Raw genomic sequence first — 26,341 nt, forward strand, 5'->3', positions numbered from 1 at the left:
TTCCTCAACTGCAAAGTGAATTCATCTCTGCATTAGAGGGTACCTCAAACAATGAAATGTTTATCCCGTGTCATGTGGGAATTTGAGTCATAGAGTAATGGAAGCCTACAGTTTGAAAATAGGCCCTTTAGCCCAACTTGGCGATGCTGCCTAGTTTTTGCAATTTAAACTAGTCCCATTTGCCTGCATTTGGTCCATATCCCAGCATAACAGTTCTATCTGTACCTATCTTAAATGTTTTTTAAATAGTCGTACAGTACAGAAATTGACCCTTCAGTCCAAATCGTCCATGCCAACCAAATATCCTAAATTAACCTAGTCCCATTTGCCAGCAACCTGCCCCATATTCCTCCAAACCCTTCCTATTCATATACCCATCCAGATGCCTCTTAAATGTTGCAATTGTACCAGCCGTCTCCACTTCCACTGGCAGCTCATTCCATATGTGCACCACCCTCTGCGTGTTAAAGTTGCCTCATAAATCCCTTTTAAATCTCCCCTTGCCCCCCCCCCCCACCCCTCCTCACCTTAAGCCAATGCCCTCTAGTTTTAGACTCTCTCCCACCCCAGGAGAAAAAACCTTGTCTGTTTACCCTATCCATTTCCCTTATGATTTTCTAAACCTCTATAAGGTCACCCCTCAGCCTCCAACACTCCAGGGAAAATAGCCATAGTCTATTCAGCCTCTGCCTGTAGCACCAGCCGTGGCAACATCCTTGTAAATCTTTTCTGAACCCTTTCAAGTTTCACAACATTGTTCCTATTGCAGGGTGACCAGAATTGCGCACAATATTCCAACAGTGGCCTAACCAATGTCCTGTACAGCCACAACATCACCTCCCAACGCAATGCACTGAAAAATAGCAGCAAGCATATCAAATGCCACCTTTACTATCCTATCTACCTGTGACTCCACTTTCAAGGAGCTATGAACCTGCACTCCAAGGTCTTTGTTTAGCAACACTCCCCAGGACCTTACCATTTAGTGTGTAAGTACTGCCCTGATTTGCTTTTCCAAAGTACAGCACCTGACATTTATCTAAATTAAACTCCATCTGCCACTCAGCTCATCTGATCAAGATCCTGTTGTAATCTGAGGTAACCTTCTTTGCTGTCCACTACACTTCAGATTTTGGTGTCATCTGCAAACTTAATATCTGCCTCCTTTGTTCACATCCAAATCATTTATATAAATGGCAAAATGTAGTGGACCCAGCACAGATCCTTGTGGTCCTCCGCCACCACCCTCTCTCTTCTACCATTGAGCCAGTTCTGTATCCAAATGGTTAGTTCTCCCTGTATGTCACGTGATCTAACGTTGCTAAGCAGTGTACCATGGGGAACCTTGTCAAACGCTTTACTAAAGTCCATACAGACCACGTCCACTGCTCTACCATGATCAATCCTCTTTGTTTCTTCAAAAAAAAAACTCTTATCAAATTCATGAGACATGACAAAATTGTACTCCCTGTTGCGACCCCCCCCCCCCCCCCCCAAGTCTGTTTCAGAAACTCACCACTGTGTGGTAAAAATTGCCCCTCTGGACCCTTTTGTAATATCTCCCCTCTCACTTTAAATCTATGCCCCCTAGTTTTACATTCCCCTACCATGGGGAAAAGCTGTCAACCATCTACCTTATCCATGCCTTTCGTGATTTTATTGGCTTCTATAAGGTCACCACTCAGTTTCCTCTGCTCTGGTTCACTTATCTGTAGTTCTCAGACGCTTCCCTGCAGCCTTTCTTAACTAAGAAAGCCTTCCTGTGTCCGGACAACAAATGCAGAAAGTGTCCTCAGCTAGGTTAACTGGAGATCTGTGGTTTGGAGTTTGATCCATCAGCCGTTGTCATAATGAAGGGTGATGTTTTGAATGGTGCATTTAAGGAGCTGGTCACCCCATGGTTGTGTATGCAGACATAAGATAGGTGACTGTCAGGCAGATAAAGAACAACCAGTAGGTAGTTCAGACTAGCCCTGAGACGATCTTGCATTCTAACCAGTGTTTAGTTCTGAATATGAATGAGGCTGGGGAACTTCTGGAAAGGGCAGCCAGATCCAAAACTGTAGCTCTCAGGGTGTCTCAGCTGAAAAGGGAGGGAGGAGAAAGTTGAAGAGCACGATGGTTATAGGGGATTCCATAGTTGGGGGGAAGATGTAATAGTAGGATTTTTTATCCCACACTGGGATATCACTGACTACACAACACTCTGAAGAGCCTCTGGTCATGGACAAGGTCTGTACCAAGGGCTTGCATATAAGACCGATTATAATCCTTCAGGTGGGTTTAAAAGATTTAGCAACATAGTTAAGAAGCGCAACCTTGAAGGAAATAAAGGATTACTCCTGGTGCCACCTGGACATCAGTACAAAAACAGGATCGTGCCCATTACTAGAAAGTCGGTACATGAGGGAGAACTTTAGATTTTTGGGGAATCTGCTACCCTGGGGAAGGATGGGAGTGGTTGCTAAACAGGCCTGGTGGTTTGCATCTCAGTAGGACTTGTTGGAGCTTTGCGAGTGCTGTTGGCATTGCATACATCAGCTGTCCCTGGATTCAAAGATGCCATGTGCTTCGTGTTGAGAGTATTTGCCGTGACTCTTTATTTGACTAAACAGACCAATTTTCAACCCTCTTCTTCAGACATGGGGGCATGATGTAGTGGAATTGTAAGTTTTGCTTCCTTTGATTTCCCTGTACTCTGTTATCACTAAAATATGACTTTAAACATGATGCAGCTTGGTTAAACAAGTCGGCGTCATTCTGAAAAATTTATAGCAGTCTTTCTTCTAGTCATTCATGTTGATGCTCCTGCATTTCAAGGTGAGTTTGACTGTCTCTGAAGCATTTTCTTTGTTTTTCCCTGGAACATTAGTCATTTGATGCCCAAGAAAACAGCATCTGTCCAGGGAGACACCCTTTGGCCATCAGAAAAGTGTCCAGTCCATCTTGGTTGGTTTTGCAGGAGGTTTCCCTGAATGCTTGTGCAACTGGCTTCAGGAAGGTCACCTAGCATTTGTTTGATGGACCTCTGACATTGCTGGTAGAATTTTTCAAATGCTTTTGTGTTGATGGTACAAAATCCAAGTCTAAGTTCAATACACAAGTGGGGTGATAACATCTGTTCTGAACTGCAGAGGTCTCTTTCCTCCAATTTTTGCTGCCATGGTTTGTAAAAGGCTGAGTTGCCACAGCTGATCTCGTGTTAGATCTCCTAATTAATAGTGGCTGCCCAGGTATGGGAAGTCCTCAGCATATACCAGCTGTTTTCCTTCAGACGTATTTAGCAGGTGGAATATTTAGCTGACCATGTGTGGGTTGATATGAGTTTTGTTTTGGCAGCATTCAAGGACAGGCCGAATTTCTTGTATGCAGAATTGAAGAGATTGAGAGTGGCTTGCCAATATGCAGAGTGGGCAACGACACTGCAGTCATCCTCCAACTGTAGACCAGGTGTATCTATGGTGGTCAGGTTAGTTTTGGAAGGTTGTTGTACACTAGAAGATAAATGTTTTTGAACTGAGTTCAAATCTGCACTAATAGAGCTTTATTTTAGTTAACTACATTACATGAACCTCTTTTGCCACTTATTACTAGTTTTATACATTTATACAAACCATTCTCACTCAATTAACTCTCAGTAAATATATTAATTAAGAGGGTGTAGGTATTATTGGCTGGGCCAGCATTTATTGCCTATCCCTAATTACCCAGAGATCAGTTGAAGGAGTCAACCACATTGGCTATGGGTCTGGAGTCACATGTAGGCCAGACCAGGAAAGGATGGCAGTTTCTTTCCTTAACAGATATTAGTGAACCAGATGGAGTTTTCTGACCATTTATAAACTGGAATTAAATGTCTAGTGGTATCATTGAATTCAAATTCAAATTCAACCATCTGTCATGGCGAGATTCAAACTCTGGTCTACAGATTAATAGTCTATGGTTATACACCTAGGACATCACCATCTATCACCTGTTCCTTTAATCCATTGGGTCTCTGGCATCCCTTCAGGATTGATAAACGTGACTGATGTTCAAACGTTTTCCATCCAGCCAGTGGTTAATACTGACATTGGAAGGCAATTCATCTTTGAGCTGAATAGCTACTGTCAGGTAGATTGTAATTCTTATAGGGGCTTTCACCTAGCATTTCTTGACCCTCGTTTGGATTTGAAGTCTGTTTTGGGCCTTACTCAAGGCGTTATAGTCATGTCAAATCATGAAGCAGCTGTAGGATTGTAATAGCTTTTTTAGATATCCAAATCTTTTCAAGCATGATCTACTGAGTCAAGTATTTTGATCAGGTTGATGAATGCAGTGAAGAGCTCCGCATGTTGTTTTCAATATTTTCTGTCAACAAAGACCACGTTGAAGGTTGCTCTGGAAAGTGTAAAACAGCACATTCTCTAGGAGATTTATCTGAGCCAAAGGAAGTAGGTGATTTCAGGAGAATGTGTCAGGGGTTTTCCTGCTGTGGACAAGAAAAAAATAATTTCACTGTTTGTTGAAGATAGATTTGAATATCATATTGCTGCATTTGGCATTGGACTGGTGGTGGGTGGAGATCTTTTTGTCTCCTAATCCATGGAATGAGTGCATGGAGGCTTCTGTGATAGAAGCTCATCCCATGGGAACATCATTGGGGCCAAGGTTTTGTCAAGTTTCATGATTACGTGTCACAGCTGTCCCATTTAATGATGCTTTGCCCATAGATTCTACCACAAAATACTGGGGCAGAGCCTGAAGCACATTAGCTGTCACAGTGGCTTCATGGTTGAGGGGTCAATGAAAATGTTCTTTCCAGCATTGACAGATGGCACAGTTATCTTAAGAAAAAAAGCATCATCCTATGAGTGAATGGGCATGTGACCATTTGACCTTGGTCGAAAGATGGCCCTTTAGCTTCAAGGAGATCTCGTGTTTCAGGCGTATTTTGATCAAACCAGTACTGATCACGACGATGCTCAAATCCAGTGATCCGAACACAGCTGTCTTCTGTGTTCTGGAATGGAGTTGAAATGTAGAATCATATAATCCCTACAGTGCAGAATTCAGCCCATTGAGTCTTCACCAACCCTCTGAAAACCATCCCACCCAGATCTAGCCCTGACCCGTTCCCTGTAGTTCTGCATTTCCTATGGCTCACCTATCTAGCCTGCACATCCCTGAAAGCTGGGGCAGTTTAACATGGGGAGAAAGTGAGGGCTGCAGATGCTGGAGATCAGAGCTGAAAATGTGTTGCTGGAAAAGCGCAGCAGGTCAGGCAGCATCCAAGGAACAGGAGAATCGACGTTTCGGGCATAAGCCCTTCTTCAGGAACGTCGATTCTCCTCTTCCTTGGATGCTGCCTGACCTGCTGCACTTTTTCAGCAACACATTTTCAGCAGCAATTTAACATGGCCAATCCACCCTTACCTGTGCATCTTTAGACCATAGGAGGAAATCCGAGCCCCCAGAGGAAGCCCACATGGTCATGGAAAATGTGCAGAGTGTCATAGAGATGTACAGCACGGAAACAGACCCTTCAGTTCAACTAGTCCATGCTGACCAGATATCCCAAACCCAATCTAGTCCCACCTGCCAGCACCTGGCCCATATCCCTCCAAACTCTGCTTATTCATATACCCATCCTGACGCCTTTTTTACATGTTACAATTGTACTAGCTTCCACCACTTCCTCTGGCAGCTCATTCCATACACATACCACCCTTTGCGTGAAAACGTTGCCCATTAGGCCTCTTTTATATCTTTCTCCTCTCACCCTAAACCTATGCCTTCTAGTTCTGGACTTCATGACCCCAGGGAAAAGGCTTTGTCTAACCTATCCATGCCCCTCGTGATTTTATAAACCTCTGTAAGGTCACCCCTCAGCCTCCGATTCTCCAGAGAAAACAACCCTAGCCTATTCAACCTCTCCCTATAGCTCAAATCCTCCAACCCTCGCAACATCCTTGTAAATCTCTTCCGAAGCCTTTCAAGTTTCACAACATCTTTCTGATAGGAAGGAGATTGCAGAATTGCACGCAATGTTCCAAAAGTGGGCTAACCAATGTCCTGTACAGCTGCAACATGACCTCCCAACTCCAATACTCAATACTCGGACCAATAAAGGAAAACATACCAAATGCCTCCTTCACTATCCTATTTATCTGCGACTCCACTTTCAAGGAGCTATAAACCTGCACTCCAAGGTCTCTTTGTTCAGCAACACTCCCTAGGACCTTACCATTAAGTATATAAGTCTTGCTAAGATTTGCTTTCCCAAAATGCAACACCTCACGTTTATTTTTCTCAGCCCATTGACCCATCTGATCAAGATTCTGTTATAATCTGAGGTAACCTTGTTCACTGTCCACTACACCTTCAGTTTTGGTGTCATCTGTAAACGTACTAACTATACCTCTTATGCTCACATCCGAGTCATTTATACAAATGATAAAAAGTAGTGGACTCTGTATCGATCCTTGTGGCACTTCATATGGTCACAGACCTCCAGTCTGAAAAACAACCCTCCACTCTCTGTATTCCGTGAGATCAAACCAGTCTCCCATGGGGAAACTTATCGAACACCTTACTGGGGTCCATATAGATCACATCTACTGCCCTGCCCTCATCAATCCTCTTTGTTACTACTTCAAAAAACTCAAGTTTGTGAGACATGATTTCCCACGCACAAAGCCATGTTGACTATCCCTAATCAGTCCTTGCCTTTCCAAATACATGTACATCCTGTCCCTCAGGATTTGTTCCAACAACTTGCCCACCACCAATGTCAGGCTCACTGGTCTGTAGTTCCCTGGCTTGTCCTTACCATCTTTCTTAAATACTGGCACCACGTTAGCCAACCTCCAGTCTTCCAGTACCTCACCTGTGACTATCGATGATACAAATATCTCAGCACAAGGCCCAGCAATCACTTCCCTAGCTTCCCACAGAGGTCTAGGGTACACCTGATCAGGTCCTGGGGATTTATCCACCTTTAACCATTACAGAGCACTTCCTCCTCTGTAATAAGGACATTTTTCAAGATGTCACCATCTATTTCCCTACATTCTATATCTTCCATGTCCTTTTCCATAGTAAATACTGATACAAAATATTCATTTAGTATCCCCCCCCCCCCCATCTCCTGCGGCTCCATACAAAGGCCACCTTGCTGATCTTTGAGGCGTCCTACTCTCTCTCTCCCTAGCTACCCTTTTGTCCTTAATGTATTTGTAAAAGCCCTTTGGATTCTCCTTAACTCTATTTGCCAAAGCTATTTCATGTCCCCTTTTTGCCCTCCTGATTTCCCTCTTAAGTATTCCCTACTGCCTTTATACTCTTCTAAGGATTCACTCGATCTATCCTGTCTATACTTGACATATGCTGCCACCTTTTTCTTAACCAAAACCTCAATTTCTTTAGTCATCCAGCATTCCCTATACCTACCAGCCTTTCCTTTCACCCGAGCAGGCATATATTTTCTCTGGACTCTCGTTATCTCATTTCTGAAAGCTTCCCATTTTCCAGCCGTTCCCTTTACCTGCGAACATCTGCGCCCAATCAGCTTTTGAAAGTTGTTGCCTAATACTGTCAAAATTGGCCTTTCTCACTAGCAATGTTTAAAAGTGGCTGGGCTTTAGAGGGTTAAGCAATCCTAATGCCTGAAACGTCGATTCTCCTCCTTGGATGCTGCCTGACCAGCTGCGCTTTTCCAGCAACACATTTTCAGCTCTGATTTCCAGCATCTGCAGTCCTCACTTCCCCCTTTAGGGGGTTAAGATAAACTAGAGAAAATCTCCACTTTTACTGAACCAGAAATGGTATGAAAGTATACATGCTGTATCCTTTACCAGCATTTCTTATTTTTGAGATGGTGAAAACTGAGTACACCAACCTGCTATCTGTTTGGAGTCATCTATAATCAACAAACAATAAGCAAAGTGAACCGAAAGGTGAGAGATCAGAATGTTAAAACAACAGCAAATGATGCCTCCAAATTAAATATGGAGTGATAATTAAGGTCACAGCCCCAACCCGGCAGGAATACAAACCTATACAATCAACCTTTTCAAAGTAGTTCACGAACCAGGTGACTCAATAACGTTCATGACAAAGTTTGTGCCCACCCTTCCAGAACAAGCTCACATTGGAAGGTAGAGGCCCTGGGGTAATTTACAATTTTGTTTTTAACTATTATTCACACGTGGTACTTGGGCATCACCCACTGGGCCCAGCATTTATTGATCAACTCGTCCATAGTTAAGGCTGGAATCGAACCTGGGTCTCTGATACTGTGAGGCAGCAGTGCTAATTAGAGAGCCACTGTGCTGCCCAAATGTGTGAAGATTTTCTAGTTTAGTCTTGAACTACACTTGGAATTCCTGTCTTCACTTGGGCTGCTTTAAGGCTGAGACATTGATCATCATCCTCTTGGCTGTTTGAGTTTCAGAAATCTTAGTGCTATGAATCATCTATTGAATAGTCAAAGATCTATCGAGGCACTCCACATGAACCAAGGGGTGACACACTCTGTGGAGTTTGCATGTTCTCCCTGTGTCTGTGTGGGTTTCCTCTAGATGCTTTGGTTCCCTTCAACAGTCCAAAGATGTGCAGGTTAGGTGGTTTGGCCATGGGAAACGCAAGGTTACAAGGATAGGGTAGGGGGAATGGGTCTGGGTGGGATGTGCTTTGGAGGGTCAGTGGGACTTGATGGGCTGAAAGGCCTGCTTCCACACTAGGGATTTTATGATTCTAAGGTAATATAAACATAATTTAATCTTTGATTTGAAGAATGACCTAATCCAAAGAGTTAAAAAGGTAAAAACAATGACTGCAGATGCTGGAAACCAGATTCTGGATTAGTGGTGCTGGAAGAGCACAGCAGTTCAGGCAGCATCCGAGGAGCAGCGAAATCGACGTTTCGGGCAAAGTCTCTAATCCAAAGAGTGCCAGTATTTTGAACTAGGGTGCCTCCATGTGGTTTTGTTTGCTGTTCTGTCAGAAGAGGCTTTTATTACAATGATGCCATGGTACACACTTAGTTCCCCAGAGTGGTGATCTTTGCCTCTTTTGGGGAAGATAATAAGGGCTATATTAAGGTCAGAATAAAACCTTCTATAATATCTTTATCGGAAAAAAGGATCGAGCATAAGTGATTTACAGAGGAACCTCAATTATCCGAAGGACACGAGCGGGCAGTATTTCATTCGATTAATCAAATTCCGGATGATCGAATGCCGGATAACATGGTTTAGTCGAGTATCGGGACCTTGCGATCTTGCTGGATAATCCGATATTTGGATAATTGAGGTTCTTCTGTGTACTCTATTCGAGCCTCTTCCCATCATTGTCATCCAAAGTTTCCTTCTCCCCACTGTGGTTATGATGTGGCGGTGCTGGGGTGGACAGTCAGAAGTCACACAACACAAGCTTATAGTCCAACAGGTTTACTTGAAATCAGAAGCTTTCAGACCTCTGCTGCTTCATTAGGTGAAGGGAAGGGAAGCACACACGCACAGAATTTATAGGCAGAGAGATCAAAAGATCATACAAATGGTGTGAGTGGAGTGTCGATGACAGGTTGAATAACAAGTCTGTGTGGGTGCTAAGTGTCAGACGGTGTGAACAAAATGGCGACAGCTGAATAGCGAATGAATAGATGACCTGTGATCCGATTAATTGAGGCAGACATAATTACAAAAAAAAAATTAGAGGTAAGATGGTGCTGGATGCAAACCAAATGGTTGGAATAGCATGATAGGTAATTTTTTCCATTCTCCATCTTGGATTACCCAGAATTGACCACATGTGGCTTTATAAAGAAAGGTTTGAATTTGCTAGGTCGTGTGATAAGAAGCTGAGCATAGATTCAGAAGGGAGAAAAGCAGGAAGGTGAAAACTAGTGAGTGTGTTGGAAAAGCAGAGCAAACTAGCATAGGAAAATAGGCAATAGAGGAGTCTTGTGCTAGATGATAGGTACCTTAAATTTTAAGGTTCTTGAGGCGCAGTGATAGTGCCCCTTCCTGTGGGCTAGAAGGCCTAGCTTCAAGTCTCATCTGATCTAGAGGTGTGTCATAACCCATCTGAACAGATTGATCAGGAAATTACCATCCCCGAATGCAGAGTTCAGTGAATAAAGCAGATGAGCTGGAAAGAGGAGGAATGGCAGTCTAATAATCCCGATTACAGGTTTTTCCAGACAGGATAGGGGAGTGAGGGTTATTGTCAGCAACAGTTTAAGGAAAATCTTTATAACCACTGAATCTGAGGGGAAGTCAGTGATTTTGCAGTAAATTTCTAGAAAATGCAAAAGCAAGGTGAGAGAGTAGGGTTTTCATGACCTTAACTGGAATACGTTTGATGCAAAATGTACAGAAGGCACAGAAGAACTAAATTGTCTTCAGAAGAACTTTGTAGCAAGCCATGCAAAGAGATGGTGGAGGGGAAAGAGGAAGTGTAATTGTTCTGGCTCCATTTTTCAGGCAATCATATTGAGCCATTGAAAGAACTATATCGGCGAGGGCACAAGTGGTGATTATAATTCAGTTTGATCTATCATAGTTCTTTCTAATCAAGGATAAAAAAAGTGGAGGTAGCACAGAATAAAGAGATACTGAGAAATAAAGCTACTGAAGGAGCTTTTGGAGTATGGCCACTGATTCCTAATGCAACATGAAAAGTTGATGAGCGCATACGAAGTACGCCATTCAGCCCATTGAGTCTCCTCCATCATTTAGTGAGATTGTGGCTGATCAGATAATCAACTCCACCTTGCCTTTTCCCCATAACCCTTAATTCTCTTTACTAATTTTAAAAGTCTGCCTATCTCAGCCTGAAATATACCCGACAGTCCTCTGCGGTTTAAAAAAAATCGGCAGATTCGTAACTTCTCGCAGAGAAAAAAATTCCTCCTCGTCTGTTTTAAATGTGCAAACCCTTAAACTTAGATCATGCCCTCTGGTCCTAGACTCTCCCACAAGATCTCTGCATCTACCCTGTCAAGTTCCTTTAGAGTCTTAAAATGTGTTGCTGGACATTTTCAGCTCTGATCTCCAGCACCTGCAGTCCTCACTTTCTCCTTTAGAGTCTTGTAAGTTTTATTAAGGTTGCCTCTCATTCTTCTAAACTCCAGTGAGTACAGCCTAATATATTCAACCTCTCCTCATTTGGGAAAAAAAAATCCCCCCTCCCCCTCCCAATCCCTGGTATCAGCCTTCTCGAGACAATACCAGATTATTTATCCTTCAATAAGGGGCCTAAACTGATAAGGTGGTTAAGAGGACATATGGCATGTTTTCCTTTAACCAAAGTATAGAATCTGAAAGCAGGAAGGTAATGCTGAAACTAAATACAAAACTAGATCACGCCTACAGTATTGTTTATACTGGTCTAGGCATTCCATGAAACGTGATTGCACTGGAGACAGGCTAGGATTATTTTCCTTGGAATAGAAGAAGCTGAGGATGATCTTGATCATGCTCATAATAATTTAATACTCTATTTAATAAATAGTTATGACTAGTTTATCTAATGTGAGCAAATATTTTGTAGAAGGGAAATGAGGAAATGTTTTTTCACCTGCAGGAAATCATTGCCAGAAAGAGTGGTAGAGGTAGGAAAGTAGCACCACATTTGAACTTTTACTTGGATTTCTACTGAAAGAATTGTGACCTGCAGATCTTTTGACTTGGCACAGGAGGAGAAGATTAATAGCCATGCCTTCATGTTAACGATATCCTCCATAGTGTTGTGGGGCACCATCACTATGCTAAATGGGATGGATTCAGAACTGAATTACCAAATCCAAATCTGGGCATCCATGATGCTGTAGACCATCAGCACCAGAGTTGTGTTCAACCCCAATCTGTAACTTTTTTGGCATATCCCTCACCCTACCACTGCTATCAAGCCAGGGGATCAACTGCCAGAAGCAATGCTAGGCACTTAAACAACGAGTTGTTGGTTGGTTTGCTGAGCCAGTTGACTTTTTTGCAAATGATTTGTACCCCTACTGGGTGACATCTTCAGTGCTGTGTAGCCTCCGGATGAAGCATCATTTGCTAATAATGGGTACCTTAACAGCTTCATCTGCCAATGCCTAGCATACAAACAACAAGACGACACTGTGTGCCCCAACACACTGACCATCCTACCTGATATTAGTAATTTCTCAGAACTGACAACAAGACTGCTTTGTCCTCTGAGAATAATGACAGCACACAAATGAACAGCCACAGTTCACTCTCTGCTATCCAAAACAAAAAACTCTAAACCTACAACATGCAAAACATATACAAAATACAGCAACTGCAAGAAACATCACATGGCAAACAGGCAGGACACTCACCACTAGAATACATGAGCATCAGCTTGCAATAAAATGACATGACCAGCTCTCCCTCATGTCAATACGCACTGATAAAGAAGGAGACCAATTCAACTGGGACAATTATTACTGGGACAGGCAAAACAAAGACAAGCTTGGGAATTCCTGGAGGCCTAGTATTCATTCAACGGTGCCACAAACAACCATGTTTGAAATAGAGCCCATCGACGGACCACTATAGTACGAAACTGAAAATAGAACTGCCCACCATGACTGACTGACAGAACCAGCCTATTCAGCCCCTCCCTATAGCTTCCACCCATCAAACCTGGCAATATCTTTGTAAATATTTTCTGACCTCTTTCTGTTTTCACAATATCCTTCCTATAGCAGAAAGACCAAAATTGCACGCAGTGTTCCACAAGTGGCCTAACCAATGTCCTGTGCAGCTGCAACATGACTTCCCAACTTAATGCACTGGCCAATAAAGGAAATCATACCAAACACCACCTTCACTATCCTATCTACCTGCGATTCCACTTTCAAGGAACTATGAACCTGCACTCCAAGGTCTCTTTGTTCAGCAACACTCCCCAGGACTTTACCATTCAGTGTATTAGTCCTGCCCTGATTTGCCTTTCTAAAATGCAGGACCTCACATTTATCTAAATTAAACTCCATCTGTCACTTGGCCCATTGACCCATGTGATCAAGATCCTGTTGTACTCTGAGGCAACCTTCTTTGCTGTCCACAACACCTCCAATTTTGGTGTCATCTGCAAACTTACTGACTTATACCTCGTATGTTCCCATCCAAATTATTTCTTTAAATGACAAAAATTAGTGAATCCAGCACCGATCCTTGTGGCACACTGCTGGTCACAGGCCTCCAGCCTGAAAAGCAACCCTCCACCACCACTACCCTCTGTCTTCTCCCTTTGAGCCAGTTCTGTTGTATCCAAATGGCTAGTTCTCCCTAAATTCAGTGTGATTTAACCTTGCTAACCGGTACAGTGAGGAGCCTTGTCGAGCACCTAAACTGAAGTCCACATAGACCACATCCACTGCTCTGCCCTCACCAAATCTCGTGGTTACTACTTCAAAAAAATGCAATTAAGTTAGTGAGACACTATTGCCCACGCACAAAACTATTTTGACTATCCTTGATCAGTCCTTGCTTTTCCATGTACGTGCAAATCCCGTCTCAGGGTTCCCTCCAACTTGCGCACCACCGATGTCAGTTCCCTGGCTTTTCCTCACCACCTTTTTATAATAGTGTCACTGCATTAGCCAGCCTCAAGTCTTCTGGCACCTCACCTGCAGCTATCGATGATACAAATATCTCAGCAAGGGGTCCAGCAATCACTTCCCTAACTTTCCACAGGGTTCTCGGGTACACCTGATCAGGTCCTGGGGATTTATCCACCTTTATGCATTTTCACACTTTCAGCACCTCCTCTGTAATTTGGACGTTTTTCAAGATGTTGCTATTTATTTCCCCATGTTCCATATTGTTTGGGTACTTTATTTAAGGGTGGAAGTTCAAGCCTGGAGAGAGTGCAATGGAGATTTACTAAAATGATAATGGAATGAGGGACTTTAGATCCAAGGAAAAATAAGAGAGCTAGGTCTTGTTCTCCTTGGAGCAGTGAAGATTAAGAAGTGACCTTATTGAGGTGTTCAGAATTATGTATAATTTTGACTGGATAAAGAAAGATATTCTGTTTCTACTTATTGGTATGTCAGTAAGTAGGGGTCACAATTTCAAAACTCAGAGCTAGGAGCGAGATGAGAAACCTTTTTACTCTGTTAGGACTTGGAATGTGCTCCCTGGGACAGTGATGGAGACAGATTCTGTATGAGATTTCAAAAGACAGCTGGATATATATTTGGAAGGGATAAAGTTAGAGGGCTGTGGAGATAGAATGGTGCTAACTGGGTAGTTCTTTTAGGAGTTGGTATATGTGTGAATGGCTACTTTCTGAACTGGAAAATTCTATAATTTTATGATTACTCACAGGACAAATTCAATTTGGCTAATTGCCACTCCATCAAAGTGATAGACTGGGTCTTCAACACTAGTATCAAAATAAAACACGACTTAAATAACCTGTTCAGTGCTCAGTTTGGGTTCCACCAGGGTCACTCAGCTCCTCACCTCATTAGAGCTTTGATCCAAACATGGGCAGAACAGCTAAACTCTCCAGGTGAGAGTGACTGCCCTTGACATCAGGGTTGCATTTGACCAAATGTGGCATCAAGGAGATTTAACAAAATGAAAGCTAATGGGAATCATGGGGGAAAATGCTCCACTAGTTATATCTAGCAGAAAAGTTAATGGTTGTGGTAGTTGGAGGGAATCGCCTCAGCCCCAGGATGGCACTGCAGGAGCTCTAGGGTAGGGTCCTAGGCCCAACCAAATTTAGTTGCTGCTTCAATGATCTGAACCACTAACCATCCTGACTGGGAAATATATTACCATTCCCTCACTCTCACTGGGTCAAAATCCTGGAATTCCCTCCCTAATAGCATTTTGGGTCACCGTACAGCACATGGACTACAGTGGTCCAAGGGGCAGCTCACCAAACACCTTTTGTAGGGTGAAAACATAAAACCGATTTTAGATTTATTGTAACTGACTACATCCGTTTTTTTTGCAATAGATATTTGGTAATAATTTGATTGTTCCAATATCTCAGTCAGGCAATAAGTTGATTTGGTTTTCAGAGGAAGTTCCTTTGAAAAAGCTGCGATTGTTTACTGCCTGTTGTCTTTATTTTACTTGTTTATACGCCTGTTTCTTTCCTTAGGTGCACTGCATCAGTACTGAATTCACAACACGGAAACATGGGGGAGAAAAGGGTGTGCCTTTCCGAATTCAAATAGATACATTCAAGGAGAATGAAAATGGTGAATATACAGAGCATCTTCATTCAGCTAGCTGCCAAATCAAAGTGTTCAAGGTATGGAGAAAAAAGGCGGGTTTGCTCTGGTGAATGACCATGACTTCAAATCTTGCTGTTAGAAATGTGATTCTGTTGGTTCCTAGATATTGTCAAAAAGTGTGGTGCTGGAAAAGCACAGCCGGTCAGGCAGCATCCGAGGAGCAGGAGAGTCGATGTTTCAAGCATAAGCTCTTCGTCTGGAATGAGCTCGTATGCTGCCTGACCGTCTGTGCTTTTCCAGCACATTACTTTTTGACTCTGATCTCCAGCATCTGCAGTCCTCACTTCCTCCTCCTCCTGATTCCTAGATATTCTAACGCTAACTCCTGCAAGATTTATACCTCAGTCTTTAATGATTATATTTTGTTCATTTATTATGTAATATAAATTAGCAGCTTAAACACTCATCTGAATGATGCAGGAGTGTAATTGTTTTGAAGTCTCGCCACGCACTTAATTAACAGATGGGTCCTCCAGTTGATCCTGAAGACAATCTCTGGAATTGTGACTGGATTGTAACCATCCATCTTTCCTCTAAGTAAGATTTGCTTGCAAATGGAATCCAGAAAAACTGACCTATTGCTGGAGAACAGATTTCTGTCCTCTTGGCTTCAAATTACTGTGCAGATCAATACCCTAATGACCAGCGGCTGCAGCAGTTTGGCAACTGGCACCTAATACCAAAAACAACAACCCACAGTAACATGTGCTAACCACTTCATATGCAGAATCATGACAGAAACTGCCTCACTCAGATTGGTCTCTTCAGCCATCAGAGAAATTGGAAAGCTACTCCCTTCGCTACAAATTTGAATTGCTGTGTCCATTATTTTCCACATGTGGTCAGAGTATGACATGAATGCTAATAGATGAAGCCTATTTAAAGCAAATTAACCCCCTTTCTGTGCAATATTTCTACTGCTTTTACTCTCACTTCTTTTCAGCTATTTTCAATAAAACTAAAACTAGTGTCGAAAGTCCACGATAGTGAACTTGCTGCAGAAGTATATGGTATCTTTGTATAAAACCAATTTCTTATGTGCCATTCCAAAATGGCAATTCCTGACTCAAAATCTGTATGTTTTAATTGTTGTGTCATGTAACGAGTATGGTGCTAATTGTAGAAGTGCACCCTTTTAAATGATTGCGTCTGTGAAGACAAATCAGAGTTAATTCTTTGGGTCCAAAACATTAGAAATGTGATCCTGTTGGTTGATTCCTAGATATTGTCAAGAACTGATGATAGCTAGGAAAATGTCAGTTTATATGCAGAAGATAGGGTGGGGGGAAGGGGGTAAGGAGTAAATGATGGGTGGGGATAGACCCCAAAGAGAGAGAAGAACAGTTGCACAGACAAAAGAATAGATAGCGATTTGGCTAGAAGGATTGATTAGTAAGTTTACAGATGACACTAAACTAGACTGTATCGTGGATGGTGAGGTAAGTTATTAGAAATTGCAGTAGGATCTTGACCAGCTGGGGAAGTGGGCTGAGAAATGGCAAATGGCGTTTAATATATGTAAGTGTGAGGTCTTGCATTTTGGAAAATCAAATCAAGGGAGGAGTTTCATGATGAATGGTAAGGCCTTAGAGTGTAGTGGAACAGAGGGACCTTGTAGTTCAGGTGCACACTTCTCTGAAAGTGGAGTCACAGGTAGACAGAACAGTGAAGAAGGCTTTCGGCACACTGGCCTCCAGTCAGGGTATTGGGTATAGAAATTGGAAACTTGCGTTGCAGTTGTACAGGATGTTGTTGAGGCCGCACTTGGGAGTATTATGTTCACTTTTGGTCACCTTGCGTTAGGAAGGATATTATTAAACTGGAAAGTGTGCAGAAGAAATTTACAAGGATGTTGCTGAGACTCAATGGCCTGAGTTATAGGGAGAGGTTTGACAAGCTAGAACATTTATCTTTAGAGCGTAGGAGACTGAGGGTGGACCTTATAGAAGTGTATAAGATCATGAGAGGCATGGATAGGGTGGAAGCACTCAGTCTTTTTCCCAGGGGTGGGGAATCGAGGACTAGAGGGCATCGGTTTAAGGTAAGAGGAGAAAGAATAAAAGGGAACCTGAGGAGTAACTTTTTTTTAAACACAGAAGAGGGTGATATGCATATGGATTGAGCTGCCAGAGGAAGTGGTTGAGGCAGGTATATTAACAACATTTAAAAGGCATTTGGGCAAATACATAGGAAAAGTTTAGAAGGATATGGTTGAGAGTGTATTACTGGAAGAGCACAGCAGGTCAGGCAGCAGCCGAGGAGCAGGAAAATTGACATTTCGGGCCAGAGCACTACATCCGGAATGGCCCGAAATGTCGACTTTTCTGCTCCACGGACGCTGACTGACCTGCTGTGCTTTTCCAGCAACACATTCTTCAACTCTGATCTCCAGCAAATGCAGACCTTACTGTCTCCTTAGAAAGGTATGGGCCAAACACAGGGAAATAGGTTTGGACATTTTGATCGACTTGAACCAGTTTGGGCTGAAGGGCTTGTCTGCGTGCTGTCGGACTCTGACTCTTAAGTGGTTTCTCTTCATGAAACATACACAATGCAGACTTATTTTTAGCAATAAATATCTTTCTTTAGCAGAAGTAACAAGGATAAATAGGAAAAATCAAACTATCCACTTACAACACCAGTTCAATGATTTTTTTCTTTTAAAAATGCGCACAGCAAAAGTATGATCCCATTAATCCCAAAACATTCATTTATAAAAAGTAAGAAAATTTAACTTTATGGTCCACAAAACACGTTCCTGCAAAAGTACTCACACTAGAGTCCCTGTCTCAAGCATCTCAACCGGCTTCAGTCACTTGTGACTTAATTAATTATCTGCAGGTGGCTTCTTCCTAGGCCTACTATGCACCTGACCTTAAATGTACTTAGCTTTAAGTAACTTTCAGGATTTCATGTAAACACTTCTGGTTTGGGGCCATTGCTAACTCTTTAAGGCAATCCAGTTTCACCATTATCATTTCTTCTCAGGAGCACTGCTCTATACAAGCATCTTCATCAAAGGATTTCAGAGGACTACTCAAAAATCAGTCAAACTTTTTAAAACAAAAGTTCTCCAGGTTGTGTGTGTGTTCCTTAACCTTGTAAAAAGATGAATGTTCTAAAGTACATCTTGTTTAACTTGCTTAGCTGTAAAGCCCCACCATATACACAAAACACGTTAATTCTAAAGCCAGATCCCAAAAGCTGTTTTAAAGGATATCCCCATGGGCTACAGAAATACTTAGTTAATAAATTAATTTCACACATGCAATCCACATGTTACTAACTTAGCCAAATTTACAATAAATGTTTTAAATATATATATATGTATCAATCTGCATCACATCTTCCCTCAAAGAAGGATGAGAATGTATTTTAGAGGGGTGGCCCTATTCTGTCATACTAGTGGTAATGTCATATTAACATTAAATATACAGTGAGCTACACAACAATCTTTGGTCAATACTGTTCTCCCTTTCACCTCACACTTTTTATTCTTTTCATGGGATGTGGGGTCACTGGTATTTGTTGCTAATTCTCTTTGAACTGAGTGACTTCGTTAATCATTTCAGAGGACAATTGGAGTTGATACCTCACTGTGGTTCAGGAGTCATATGTAGGCCAGACCAATTAAGGACAGCGAGGTTCCTTCCCAAAACACATTAGTGTACCAGGTGGCTTTCTACAACCATCAATAACAATTTCATGGTCACACTAATGACACTAGCTTTATTTTAACTGAATTCAAAATCCACCAACTGAAGTGCTGGGCTTTGAACCGGTGTTCAGAGCATTGGCCTGGACCATTAGATTACTAATGCAATGAAGCTGTCATGATGTTGTCATCTTCCCCCTTTGAACCTGATTCAGCACCATCTCTTGTTTGACTTCTCCTGTCTCCTGGACTATGCCAGCTAGATCGATGCACCTGGTTTCTTGCTGCATGCTGATGACAGCTCTGAACACTTTGCAGTCCTCAGGACTGATGGAATAAAATTGAAGTGAGAGATGTGCAACCAAAGAGAGGGAAAATGTAGCTGTCCTGGTCTTCAGTGTTTCTTATTGTACTTCAACCTTGTTGAACTAACAATTGTTATGCATTGGATTTATGTCAGGTATTGAATGCAGAGATAACCACTGAATTATTAATAATTCTTTACAGCACTCTTGTATTTAAGGTTTAAGGCAGGCTGTTGGTAGATTGGTTTTACAGCTTGCAGCCTTATTTGCACTCTATTGAGGTTTAAAATTAGATTAAATGTTTCCCTGATGGAGTAACTGTTTAATCTTGTCAAGACTTTGAAGCTGGTGCTCTGCTCCAAGTGTTCAAAGTATTTTGAGATGTATCCTGTGATATTGCTCACAGCGTAGGAAATGGCATACCACTTGCACCTCATTATTTGCAGATTTGCTACTCATGAGGTTGGGGGTGGTAGATGGGGTCTAACTCTGTGTTTGTTGGTTGGAACCCCAGTTCCGGTTGGAATGCCATGCTTCTAGGAATTCTCGCACGTGTCTCTGTTTGGCTTGTCCGAGGATGGATGTGTTGTCCACGTCAAAGTGGTGTCCTTCCTCGTCTGTATGTGAGGATACAAGTGAGAGAGGGTCATGTCGTTTTGTGGCGAGTTGATGTTCATGTATCCTGGTAGTGAGTTTTCTGCCTGTTTGTCCAATGTAGTGTTTGTTACAGTCCTTGCATGGTATTTTGTAAATGACGTTAGTTTTGCTCATTGTATACAATAATAAACACATTGAGTTTGACCCCATCTACCACCCCCTGAGAAAAGGAGCAGGAAGTGACTTCACCACAGGAAATGACATCACCAACCCAAAGAAACCCAAACATAGAAAGCAGGAGTTTTCAGCATTGCTTCGCATGAGGCCCATGAAGATGTTACCTAGTAAGGTAACGCAACGTTTGGAAATGAACCTTTCAACTCAGCGAGCAAATCTACATCTTTTCTATAACTATTTTAAAATTAATAGAATTATGATTACCTGGCCCCAAAGTGCTCCCCCACTGACATCTCAGTCACCTGCCCTGCCTTACTTCACAAGAGTAGGTCAAGTTTTGCACCTTCTCTAGTAGTACATCCACATCCTGAATCAGAACATTTGTTTGTACACACTTAACAAATTCCTCCCCATCCAAGCTCTTAACACTATGGCAGCCTCAGTCTATGTTTGGAAAGTTAAAATCCCCTACCATTGCAACTGTTATTCCTACATATTGGAGATCTCTTTACAAATTTGCTTCTCATTTTCCCACTGACTATTCGGGGCCTTTAGTATAATCCCAACAAGGTGATCGTCCTTTCCTCTTTCAGTTCCACCCAAATAACATCACTGGGCATACTCCTAGGAGTATCCTCCTAAAGTACAGCCATAATGTTATCCCTAACAAAAAAAAGCCACTCCGCCTCCTCTCTTGTCCCCCTTTCTATCTTTCCTATAGCATCTATACCCAGGAGCATTCATTTCTTTAACGGCCAACATGTCAAATCTAAACAAGGACAATTTATAAGTGGGTATGGGTTCTAAATTAAAGTGAGCATTAAGAATTTAAACTCTGGATATTAAACATCTATATCTTTTCTAAAATAAAGAAAAATGGTAAGCATGAAGCTGTCAGATTGTCGTAAAACCCCAGGATCTGGCGTAATGTCCTTTCAGGGTAGGAGACCTGGCCTTTACTGGAGTTCCACACATTTCAGTGTCCTCTGAAGTAACCTGACATTAAATTCAGGACCCCAAATGATGAGCAATAAATGCTGATCCTATCCGGTACACCCACGTCCTCTGAGAATTAATAGCTTTTAATTACTTTACACAGATTCTGTATACCAGCAAATAATTGTTGTCTGCCTCCCATTTGAGAGAGGCTGAAGATAATAGGACACAAGACATCTTTATTATGTGTCACCATTTTAAATCTGTTATGCTACAAACCTCTCTAACAACAAGCTTTAGTTAGGTTGAATAAGTACAATATTTTTTTCAAAGCAATTTGTGCTGCTTCACTTAAGTTTTTAATTTGGTTTTCATAAAGTAATTGTGTCCTGTTGAGTCATTTGATTTCTTTAACCCAATAGCAAGATAGAAATGCATGGATTTATGAATTTCCTTTATTTCTTACTGTCTGTAATTGAAGCACTGATTTCATGAATGAAGTGTTTGTACCAGATCTTTGCTTACAATATTGACAGAGGGTGAGAGCTGATCCTTATTCAAGAAATTTGGGTCACTCATTAATGATTCCAATTTGTGAAGTAGTTTTTCTTGGTCTGTCTTGAACATTTCTTAACTTTTGAATCTATTTGGTTGGCCTTGTATTCCCAGTGTGGCTGTAATTTATTTTGCACTGCTCTCCATTAGAGAACTGGACATAACAAATGTGTGGTGGTGATGATGGGTTAACTATTGTTTTGTTGGGCAATAAGGGCTGCAGTACTTCCTAGCTCCTAATTTTAAAATAGGAGAATGTATTTTTCTTGATCCCTCAATGTATGATTGATTCATCATACTCTTGGCTGACAGCATTGGGTATGCTATAGTGTGAGGCATTTTCATTTTGTCGCATGTGATTTGTTTGCAGCCAAAGGGTGCTGATAGAAAACAGAAAACAGATAGGGAAAAGATGGAAAAACGAACTCCTCAGGAGAAGGAAAAATATCAGCCTTCTTATGACACAACTATTCTCACAGAGGTAAGACTGCACTAGTTTGTTTGAGATCTGGCACTTGTTTTCTGAAGTCAACTAGATGTGTTTTTTGGTGTGTCATATTTTGATTTAAAACTGTAAAATTGAAGTGTTGAGGAAGAGGGAAGAAGCCCAATTGGCTTATTGTCAATGTTATTTTGATTTCTGTTTTGGTTCATTCTTGGGACAGGGCTCATTTTTTAAAAAAAATTAAATTACTTGAAGTAATTCAGTGTTCATTAACAGTTATGAATCTGCTAAAAGACTAATTAAAAATGTCTAAACATCAATGTACAGTAGACTGTAGGAAAGTTGTGTAGTAACTATAAGGAACCTACCTGTTATTGAAATGAATCTAACAATAGTTGTGCATAATTTTGGGGTAGTTGTCCATCACATTTTGATTTATAAGTGCCTAACTGACATTTTTCCCCCCTCATCCAGTGTTCTCCCTGGCCAGACATTTCCTACGTTAACAATACGGCATCTCCTGGCTTTAGCAGTTCGCAGGGCAGTTATACCATTGCTGAAGGGTGGGTCTCATCATTGCTATTTTATCATTCTCATAATTTGCAGCATTTGAAAAATTTTTTTCATAGAAGCAATTGATCTAATTTCAGAAATGGATCCCCTCATCATCAGCCTGACCCGGTTCCTGCAAGCACTGATGTAAGTGTTCTTGTTTTCCAGCATTATTCATAAATCTATCCTGCTCAATGCAATAACATGAGAATATTGTGTCTGAAAGAATCATAGAAACTTGCATCAAAGGAGGAAGCTCGCTGTGGATTTTCAGCAGATCAGTTATGCTTGTTGACTTATGTTTGTTTTTATCTGAAACCCTCTTAGTTCCTCAGTTCAACTACCTGGGCCATCTCCGTTCTAAAGTAATTTCTGAAATCAGCTTTAAATATCTTTTTCACACAAAGTGCTCCAGATCCTGATGACTCTGGTGGGAGGAATGTAATTCTCATTTCCCTCCAGCTCTTTTTTCCAGTGATTTTGAATCTGTGATCTCCAGTTATTGACTCATTTGCCAGAGCGAATGTAATTTCCTTACTTACTCGATCAAAACAGTTTTTCATCTTAACCTCTCTTAGGTCGCTTCTTGTCCTCCTCTATTCCAAGAAAAAGACTCCTTCCCTTTCTTCCCCCAGCCAGCGTCCTTTGTGCCTGTGGACATCCTGCCAAACCAACTCTGTATTCTTTATGAATGCCTTTACAAAGAAAGGCAGGACTGGTACTAAATATTCCTGGATGGAAGTTGTTCAGGAAGAAAAAGAAACCTAGCAATAATAATTTAAGGAGAATGTTACAGTGATAGAGAGAGGATGCCCTGAAGGGCCATGGCTGAAATCTATTTGGTTAGAGTGAAGAAACAATAGAGGTGCCATTACATTACTCAGTGTATTCTTATAAGTCAACAAGTTATAAAGAGAAATTGCTGGAGAAACTCACCATCTCTGGCAGCATCTGTGGAGAAAAGCAACATTAACATTTCTGGTCTGGTGACATTCCTTCAGAAGTAAATTTTGTAATCCCTATAAATCTCTCTCTGGCAGTGAAGTGTAAATTTCTTGTGCTTTGCCCATGCAGAGTAAGTTGAGAGGTAATGTTCAGTTTTCCTTTGGCTGACTTAGTTATCTGGCTATTTTCTCCAAATGACATAAAAGAATGCCTTCCTATATTATACCGTCCAAAGGATGTGGTCCTCCTTGTATTTCTACTAAATCTAAATGTTCCTGCTGGTATTTCAGCTCTCTCTGCCTTCCTAGATTTAGCAAAGGGTTTCACCACCAGCTTAGTTGTCAATTCAATTAAATTTTGGGAATGTTGACTTGTGGAAATTCATTAAGACGGACCAGGACAATTCTGCTTCCTCATTGTACAGTACAGAAGAGGCTCTTTGGCCCATGGAGTCTGTGCTGATAGAAATTACTCCAAATCTACACTATTTCCACTTCCCAGCATTTGCCCACAGCATTGAACATTGTGACATTTCAAGTGCTCATTTAAGTACTGCTAAAATGAAGCCTCAACTACCCTCCCAGGCAGTACATTGCAGATTTCTACCATTTTCTGGTTGAAAAAGATTTCCTCAAATCCCCTTAAAAACTTCCTGCCTTTCATGTGAAGATTATGCTCCTTTGTTATTAACCCTTCAACAAAGTGGAACTGCTGCTTTCTATCTCTCTACATGTCTTGCATAATTGAATACATCTCAATCAGGCCCCCCTCAGCCTTTTCTGCTCTTTTTTTAAAAAAAAAACAACCTGCGCCTATCCAGTCCCTCTTCATAGCTGAAGTGCTCCATCCCAGGTGACATCCTGGTGAATCCCCTCTGCACCCGCTCCAGTGCTAGCACATCCCTTTTACAGAGCAATGACCAAAAAATACATACAGTACTCCAGATGTGGCCTCACCACAGTTTTGTGCTGCTTTGTACTCCTGTAAGGAAATTGTAAAAGATTCCTGTCACTTCTTATTTGTAGTACAGATTTGGGGTTTTCTTTTACCTTTATCTCCAAGTATTGCCAAACCCAAATTCATGTTGTCACTGTTCCACATTAATGTTAGCCAAGAGCCCCCGGTCTCTTGTTAAGTCTGACTTCTGAAAGTGCGCTGATGTTTCAATCTCCGTTATTCCTGGTGTCTTCACAAAAGTTGAAAATGTAATTAAAGCACGTAAAGTCCCCAATTTATTTATCTGATAGACTAACAAAGCTAATGGGAAACACTGACCAGGTTTTCGTTTATAACGAGAATCGCTATTTATTACAATTCTGTAAATTTTCAATACAGATAAACAAACTCAAGCTATCAACATATGACTTTAGTAGTTGAAACTGTAACTCTTTTTAAAATCTTTTGTGCGTGTGTACACCAACAAAAAGTATTGGCATTATGAGTAGAGGAAAATTACTGGGGAGAAATAAAATCACAGAATCCCTACAGTGTGGGAACAGGCCATTCGGCCCAACAAGTCCACATCGACCCTCTGAAGAATAACCCACCCAGACCCATTCCCCTACCTTATTACTCTACATTTACTCCTGACGAATGCACCTAGCCTACACAATCCTGAACACTGTGGGCAATTTAGCATGGATGATTCACCTAACCTATATATCTTTCGGATTGTGGGCAGAAACCGGAGCACCCAGAGGAAACCCACACAGACTCAGGGAGAATGTGCAAATTCCACACAGATGGGCACCTGAGGCTGCAATCGAACCTGGGTCCCTGGTGCTGTGAGGCAGCAGTGCTAACCACTGAGCTACCTCCAAGCCATGTGCCATCCTGGCTTGGAAATATGTTGCTAGGTCAAAATCCTAGAACTCCTCCCTTACAGCATTGTACATTGGATTGCAGCAGCTAAATAAGAGAGCTCAACACCACCTTCTCTAGGGAAATTAGGGATGTGCAAGAAATGCTGGCTTAGCCAGCAGGTCCCTCAAAAGAACGCTAAGAAAGTGACAATGCTGAATCAGAAAGTCCTGGATACTGGTCTCCTGCACAATGACAGATCAGGGTTGTCAGCTTCGGTTCAAAATCAGAAGCCTTTCCTCTGGTGCAGAGGAGTCCAAGATGAGGAGTAGCGGTGTTAAAGTGAATGTCGCACCATGTAGGGGGGTAATGTCAACAAACACCTTTGCAGACAAAGGTTAGTAGAAATTGAGAATTCTTTTTCCCCCCGATTGGAGGTTTTGAAGACTGACATTTCGGCGTTGTTCTTCAGGGATACAGGACAAAGGTGGGCAAATTTGTGAGGCCCAGATCAGCCACGATTTGATAGAATGCCAGAGAACAGAACAGCCTTGAAGGTTTGAGTTATATAAAGAGGCTGGGGCCTTTTACACTGGAGCATAGGAAATTGAGGGGTGACTTTACAGAAGTTTATAAAATCATGAGGGGCATGGATAAGGTGAAATGTTAAAAAGGGCATGATGGGCAATTTTTACAAATTCTTTAGAGTGGTGTGTATGTGTAGAATGAACTTCCAGAGGAAGTGGTGGATATGGGTACAACATTTAAAATATTTTTGGATAAGTTTGATTAGACTAGATTAGATTCCACACTGTGGAAACAGGCCCTTCGACCCAACAAGTCCACACCAACGCTCCGAAGAGCACCCCACCCAAGACCATTCCCCTACATTTACCCCTGACTAATGCACCGAACACTACGGGCAATTTAGCACAGCCAATTCACCTAACCTGCACTGGACTGTGGGAGGAAACCGGAGCACCCAGAGGAAACCCACACGGACACGAGTTCATGAGCAAGAAATGTTTGGAGGAATATGAGCCAAGCAAAACAAGTGGGATTAGTTTAGTTTGGGGTTGTGATCAGCATGGATTGGTTGGACCGAAGGGCCTGTTTCC

The 26,341-nt window shown here is 41.8% G+C and overlaps 1 protein-coding gene across 3 annotated transcripts in view; it reads left to right on the forward strand.

The window, feature by feature from the left end:
- Positions 1-26,341, forward strand: part of tfcp2 (transcription factor CP2) — a 124,205-nt gene that overhangs the window by 50,577 nt on the left and 47,287 nt on the right. For all 3 annotated transcript variants that reach the window (XM_043682043.1, XM_043682044.1, XM_043682045.1), the window contains 4 exons: positions 15,121-15,273; positions 21,852-21,962; positions 22,401-22,489; positions 22,577-22,625. In XM_043682043.1, coding sequence (XP_043537978.1) covers positions 15,121-15,273; positions 21,852-21,962; positions 22,401-22,489; positions 22,577-22,625 — 402 coding nt within the window. The remainder of the gene's footprint in view (positions 1-15,120; positions 15,274-21,851; positions 21,963-22,400; positions 22,490-22,576; positions 22,626-26,341) is intronic.

The sequence above is a fragment of the Chiloscyllium plagiosum genome, chromosome 43 (genome assembly GCF_004010195.1).
Source record: "Chiloscyllium plagiosum isolate BGI_BamShark_2017 chromosome 43, ASM401019v2, whole genome shotgun sequence".
Taxonomy (NCBI): Eukaryota; Metazoa; Chordata; class Chondrichthyes; order Orectolobiformes; family Hemiscylliidae; genus Chiloscyllium; species Chiloscyllium plagiosum.